Raw genomic sequence first — 6,970 nt, forward strand, 5'->3', positions numbered from 1 at the left:
AGGAGGAGAGAAGGGAGAGAGGAGGATGGAGATGGAGGGAGAGACAGGGACAGGGGGAGAGGGAAGAAAGAGAGGAGGAGAGGAGGAATAGGAGAGAGAGAGAGAGAAAGAACAAAAGAAAGAGAGAGAAAGAAAGAAAAGTCAGGTTCCAGTCTGAATTGTACTAATTATTCCTCTTCATGCCTAAGTGTTTCAGTCCAAACCCATTTTCAGACACCTAAGGGGGCTCCTTCATTTTATCAGTGAGGGCTGTGTTGTTCAGAGAGGTCCCGATTTGCTCAGAATGACCAAGCTCATAAATGGTGGAAGGAAGATTAGAATCACAGGTTTACAGATCTCTGCCTGCAAAGAATGTCAGAGACCATTTAGTCCAATACCCTCATTTTATAGTCAAGGAAACTGAAGCAGAAGGAGGTTGTAAGTTGCCTAAGAACCTTGGTCTTTTATCTTACCGAGCTAGATTTCTATAGAAATCAATTCTATTGTCTCAGCAGGTTGGGATGACATTCTGTGGCCCCATCCTGCGGTGCCCCCTCTACCCCAAAGGGTTCAGGATTTGGAGTCAGAGAACCTGTGTTGAAATCCCAGGCCTGACCTTCCTCATTGTCTGGGGTCCTGTAGGCAGATCCCTCCTCTATAAAATGAGGGGGTTGGACTCCCCTTCAAGGCTCTTCCAGTTCTGTCTATAATCCTATGAGCTGAATCTTTTTCTTTGAAATTTTTAAATTTGCTATTTTTTTGATTGGGCTCACCTTCTTTTCTGAATCTATCCTTTTCTCTACTCAGAGAGCCATCCCTCGTAACCAAGAATAAAAAAGTGTGTGTGGGGGAAGCGATTCAGAACATCCCAGCACATCAACCATGCCTAAAAATATATACAGCACCCATAGCCCCTCCTGCCCCCACCACCTTTTGAAAGAAGGGAGGAAGGTGCATTTTTTCCTGACTCTTCTTCGAGACAAATTGGATCATTATAACAGCAGTCAGAAGTAATTTAATTTTTCAAAATGTTTTATTGATGCTTTTCAAAACCTCGTCGTTACTTCCCAATTAACTCCCATCCATTAGAACCCTCCCTTGTCACAAAGAATTGCAGGTAAGCCATGCTTCCTGATCCAGCCTAAGCTGGCATCCTAATTGAGGAGGGAAGCTTACTTCCCCATCAGCCCTCTGGGATGCCCTTGGTCATCGTATAGATCTGAACTCTGACGTCTTTTCCTCCCCATTTGCGTTGTGGCCATTGTGTTTAGTGCTAGTCATTAATTCTCTCCATGGCTCTTCTCTGAATTCCTCATATTACAAAAAACTCATGCATGTTTCCTGTACCTTTTTTGCTAACATAATTCCTTGGGGATTTATAATAACAAGTCCTAGAAAGAAATGGTAACGTTATACGTGATCTTGAAAAATTAAAATAGATGCTTCTGAGACCATTTATACCTTTCCAGATCCCCAAATGTGGCTACCTTCAGGCCAGGTTTGCACTGGGCATTGTTCTGTCAGGGTGTCCTGGGAGAGGTCCTTTGCCAGAAAATAAACACTGATCTTTAAATAATGTCACAAATCAGAGATTGACCATATTTGTATCATACCATCCAGGCTTGCCCGGAGCCACAGGAGCAAAGGGCGACCCAGGACCCCCTGGGTTTGATGTCTCAGGGACTCCTGGTGAGAGAGGGCATCGAGGCTTCCCTGGAACACCTGGTGTCATGGGACCTCAAGGTTCCCCAGGGCCCCCAGGACAAGATGGTGCCCCTGGGCTTTCAGGTAATTAAAAAGTGCTTCTCTCTGATTACTGTTACTGATGACTATGTGGATGGGTTGGTCTTGTTCTCCTTGTGGTGTTGCATGTGGCTGGTTAGCCTTTCTGATCATTTAGGGAGCCAGATGAGAATGCTACATGAAAGATCCCAGACCTAGGACTGGAAGAGTCCTCAGAGGCCAGCTAGGCCAACCCCCTCATTTTCAGAGGAGGAAACTGAGGCCCAGGGAGGGGAAGGGACTCATCCAAGATAACTACAAGATTATAGATTTAGAACTGGAAGAGAATAGGGGCCAACTAATCCAACCCTCTCCCATGCATATGAAGAAACTGAGGCCCAGCTGGCCTGCCCCAGGTCACAGAGGTGATGGAGATGACCGTTTTATTCCGCATCCTGGACGTTACTTCTTTTTGACTCCCCAGCACATGGAATAAAACAGCCATTTCCAATGTCTCTGTCACTTCCTACTTCTGTGACTCTGGGCAAGTCTGCCCTCTGGGCCTCAGTTTCCTCATTTGTAGAATGAGTTAGCCTTGAAGGTCCCTTCTAGATCTGTGTGTTTCTTCCTCTGCAAAGTGAGAGGAAGGGGTTGGACTAGATGGTCTCTGAACCTAACTCCGTGCTCCTACGATGTCTTTCTCTTATCAGAGGCAAGTGAGAATCCCTCACAGACATTCTTTGAGGTTTTGTTTAGAATAACTTTGCTGATTCACTGCTTCTAGGTGCCAAAGGTGAAATGGGGAAGCTGGGACCTCCAGGACCACCGGGGCCTTTAGGAATTCCTGGCAGGGATGGTGTTCCTGGCTTGAAAGGTAACATTTGGCTGCATGTATGAAGGGGCGTCTTCTCCTTCCCTTGTGAAAATGAAATACGAGAGAGATTTTTATCAGACAACGTAAAGTGGTGGGGGTTGTTCTGGTTGGCATGATTTTTTTTCTTTGCTTTTTGGAGGGTAATTGGGGTCAAATGACTTGCCCAAGGTCACACGGCTAGTAAGTAGTATGTGTCTGTGGCTGGATTTGAACTCACGTCCTCTTGACTCCAGGGCTGGTGCTCTATTCACTGCACCATCTAGCCACCCCCATCACCCCTTGCTTTTTCATCTTTCACTCCAGGCTTGAAGGGAGAGGTTTCCCTTCTCCTCACCATGGCCAATTTCCCCCTATTGTATCCTTCATCTCATCTACTCCCATCTTCTCTGCTAGCCCAGCCCTTCTATCATCCCTCTTCTTTCTTCCTTCATTTTCTAGTTCTCCTTATCCACTGGCTCTTTTCCTACTACTTACAAACATTCCCAGTTGGCTCCTCATCCTTGAAAAACATGGCATCCTCTCAAAATAGTCTACAATTTTACTACCTCTTATAGCTAAACTCCTTTGAGAAAGTGTCCCTACTCATTGATGCCACTTCCTGTCCTCTTTTGGTCTGGATTCTTTTTTTTGGAGGGGGGAAGGTAAGGCAGTTGGGGTTAAGTGCCTTGCCCAAGGTTACACAGCTAGTGTCAAGTGTCTGAGGTTGGATTTGAACTCGGGGCCTCAACTCCTGACTCTAGGGCCAGTGCTCTATTCACTGAGCCACCTAGCTGCCCCTTGGTCTGGATTCTGATCTCTTCACACCCCCAAAAGTGCTTTCTCCAAGATTGTCATTGTTTGTTTGGGGACCATCTCCAGTCGTCCTGACCTGTGTCTTACCACTGGGCTTTGGTGACTCAGGAGAGAGTGAGGCTGGTGACTTTGCACATCCCTGCCTCACTTAAATCCAAGCCATGACATCACCCTCCTAGTATCCTAATGTCCTCTTCCAGAACAAAGGCTGAACAGTGATAACTACTGTTTGCTTCATTGCTGAATCCAGTGTCCTTTTCTCAGTTCTCATCCTTTTTGACCTTTCTGCAGCATCTGACACTGTTCCCCATCTGTACCTATCTGGGCCTTCTTGACAGGGCTCTCTCCCCACTCTCCTATCTCCCTGGCCATTCCTCCTCAGTCTTCTCTGCTGCAGCCTCATTCATACTGCACTCTTTATGCATGGATACACCACAGGGCTCTGTCCTCGGCCTAAATCTCCATATTCAGTCATCATCTCCTTCTTGAGTTCCGGCTCCCCCTCCCTAACTGCCTTGTAGACATTTTTAACAGGATGTCCTCAAATGCAACATGTCCACAATAGGTCTCATTATCTTCTCCCTCTACCTAAGCTGCTTCCTGATTTCCCTATTTCTGTTGAGGAGAGCCTTCCCAGTCACCCAGGCTTCCAACCAAGGTGTCACGCTCTTCACCCTCACTCATCACCTCACTCCCAATCAGTCGCCAAGTTTCATTATCTGTCCCCAACATCTCTCAAATCCACACTCTTGTCTCTCCTCACATAATAAGCACCCTTCTTTAGGTCATCCCTCCTAATTGGCCTCCCAGCCTCCAAAGCCCTCCCTCCGTTCCACTGTCTATGAGACACCAAAGTGTTATTCCTATAACACAAGTCTGACATATCCTCCTGTCACGGAACCTCCGGCAGCTTCCTATGGCCTTGAGCAGCAAATACAAGCTCCACTGCTCTGTTTGGCATTTTCAGCCTTTCATAATGCTTGGAATACCCACTCACTTAAGGTGAGCGTTCATGTACTGTTGCTGGGCTAATTTATGTTACAGCCTAATTAGGGCCTGGAGAGTATGATTTTTTAAAATATTTAAAAATTTCTGGCACATATTTATCCTTATCTTTGTGAAATGGACTTTTGCAAAGCTGCCATAAAGACATTTCCTTAATTTGTGTGAATTCCAGTGGCAATTTGGAAACTCTATCCCTTGACACTATTGCCAAATCTCATTAACTTTAAAGAGTCATTCAAATATATTTTGATAATTAAACAATTAGAAGCCCAAGTCGAGGGTCAGTAGAGGGAAAAGACTGCTACTGGCTCAAATGAAGCTGAGCTGAGGGACACACTGCTGTGCCCTGTGGGGGGCCACTCCAAAGAGAGCTCCATTGAGTAGACTGAGCCCATGCTTGGGCTGCTCCTCAGCCTGTTTGGGCCAGGCAGCCTGAAGGAACCAGAAGTAGAGGAGGAGGAAGGAAGTTGATGAGAGCTGATCGGTCAACAAGCATTTATTAAACACATGCTGTTTGCCAGACATTGTGATACCTGTAGGAGATGGAAAGAAAAAGCACACATAGCCCTGCCCTCACAGGGCTTCCATTCTGATGAGGGAGACAATGTGTACGTATACAAGAATAGATCCAAGGGACTTTTGGTAGTGGAGAGTACAAGCACTGGGGGAAGAAGGCCTCCTAGAGATGTGGGGCAGGCTGAGGATTGCAAGACAGTGGGGAGGAGGGAGAGCATTCCAGGTATGAGGGGTGGTGTAGGCAGTCTGAAGGCACAGAGATGGGAGACTGACTACTGTGGGTGAGGAGCAGCAAATCAGCCTCTGGAGAGTGTGTGGAGGAGGGGAAGGTGTCAGAAGATTAGGCTGGGAAGAACTTTGCCAACTGAATGAGTTTGTATTTGATCCTGGAGGCAATAGGGAGCCTGTGGACCTTCTTGAGCAGGGGAGTAACATGGTCAGACCTGGGCTTTACGAGAATCACTCTGGGGTCTGAGTGGAGAAGAGAGATACTAGAGGCAGGAAAGCTCATTGTCCTAGGTGATGAGGGAATGGAGAGAAGGGGATGCATAGGAAAGATGTTGGATATAGAAAGGCCAGATGTGTGAGTGAAAAGTTGGCCAGGCACTGGACTAGACACTGGAAATAAAAGACTGAAATGAAACATTCCCTTCTCTCAAAGAAAACGTTGTATGAGGAAATAATTGGAGGAGAATAGAAGCCCTGAAGCTGCAGCCATGCTTTTGTAGTCAAAGGACCTGGGTTCAAATCTCATCTATAACACTACTGGACCAATTTGGGCAAGTCACCCTTTCTGGGCCTCCATAAAATGGAGTTCGACCAGCTGGCCTCTGAGGAGCTTTCCAGGTCTAGATCTAGTATCCTATGTGTGACCTTTGACAAATCTCTTCCCCTTCCTGGGCCTCAGTTTCCCAATCTGTAAAATGGATTGGACTAACTGACCTTGGAAGCCCCTCCCTGCTCCAGATAGAGGACCCTGTTTAGCATATTCAGAAGTCGAAGGTTTTTTTCTTGGTCTCCCCTTCTTTCTGCAAAAGGGGAAGAAACAATAGATTCTGAACAATCCACGTGATAGCAGGATAGAGGGAATGGAGGGATGTGATGGAGAGATCAAGAGCATGGCAGAGGGGAAGCCAAAGAATGGAAATATCAGGGCCAGAGACACTAAAAGAAAGACTCGAGGGTCCATCACGCCTCAAAGAAGATGCCCAGGAATTCTCTGATCTCAGCAAGATGTTTACTGAACAGGTCAGCTCTCTGATCAAGGCAGACTCCTCTGAAAGGATTACTCTGGACTTCCAAACCCTGCCTGCCCCTTCTAGTACTGGCCCATCCTGGGACCTCCTCTCCCTGGAATAGTCTACCACCCCCTTCTCCCATCACAGAGCACCTCCTGGGTCCCCATTTGGGGGCAGGAGCCAGGCTGATTTGACTTCATTCTCCTCCTGGCCTTGTTCCTGACTTCTTCTGGACTTCCAAAGCATGCCCCAAGATGGGTACCTGCAGCTTCCCACCCCTCCCCCAGCTCCCATTTGTGTGATTGTCTTTCTCTGTTAAAATGTAAGCTCCTTGAATCACTGGCTTTCTTTTGTATTTTTATTCCCAGTGCTTAGCACAGTGTCTGGTATGTAGTAAGTGCTTAATAAATGCTTGCTCCCTTTCCTTCCTTCATTTCTCCTTTCCTTCCTTCCTTCCTTCCTTCCTCCTTCCCTCCTTCCTTTCTTTTCTTCTTTCCTCATTTCCTTCATTTCCCCCCTCCTCCTTCCTTTTTCTTTCCTCCCTCTTTCCTTCTTTCTTTCTTTCCTTCCCTTCCCTTCCTTTCTTCTCTCCTTTTGTCCTTTCTTTTTCTTCCTTCCTCCTTCCCTTCATTTTCCCTTCCTACCTCCTTCCTCTTTCCTTCTTTCTTTCTTTCCTTCTCTTCCTTTCTTCTCTCCCTTCTTTTCCTTCTCTCTTCCTCCTTTCCTTCCTCCCTCTTTTCCTTCCTTCCCCCCTCCCTTCCTCCTATCTTCCTTTCCTTCACTTCTCCCTTCCTTCCTCCTTCCTTCCTTCCTTCCTTCCTTCCTTCCTTCCTTCCTTCCTTCC

At 46.8% G+C, this 6,970-nt stretch overlaps 1 protein-coding gene across 1 annotated transcript in view; it reads left to right on the plus strand.

Moving 5' to 3' along the window:
* Positions 1–6,970, plus strand: part of COL4A5 (collagen type IV alpha 5 chain) — a 211,520-nt gene that overhangs the window by 131,330 nt on the left and 73,220 nt on the right. The window contains exons 27-28 of the mRNA XM_069100381.1: positions 1,600–1,767; positions 2,486–2,575. Coding sequence (XP_068956482.1) covers positions 1,600–1,767; positions 2,486–2,575 — 258 coding nt within the window. The remainder of the gene's footprint in view (positions 1–1,599; positions 1,768–2,485; positions 2,576–6,970) is intronic.

This window comes from Petaurus breviceps, unplaced genomic scaffold, assembly GCF_028583685.1.
Source record: "Petaurus breviceps papuanus isolate PSGF00001 unplaced genomic scaffold, PetGlider_PUasm1.0 400, whole genome shotgun sequence".
NCBI classification, from domain to species: Eukaryota; Metazoa; Chordata; class Mammalia; order Diprotodontia; family Petauridae; genus Petaurus; species Petaurus breviceps.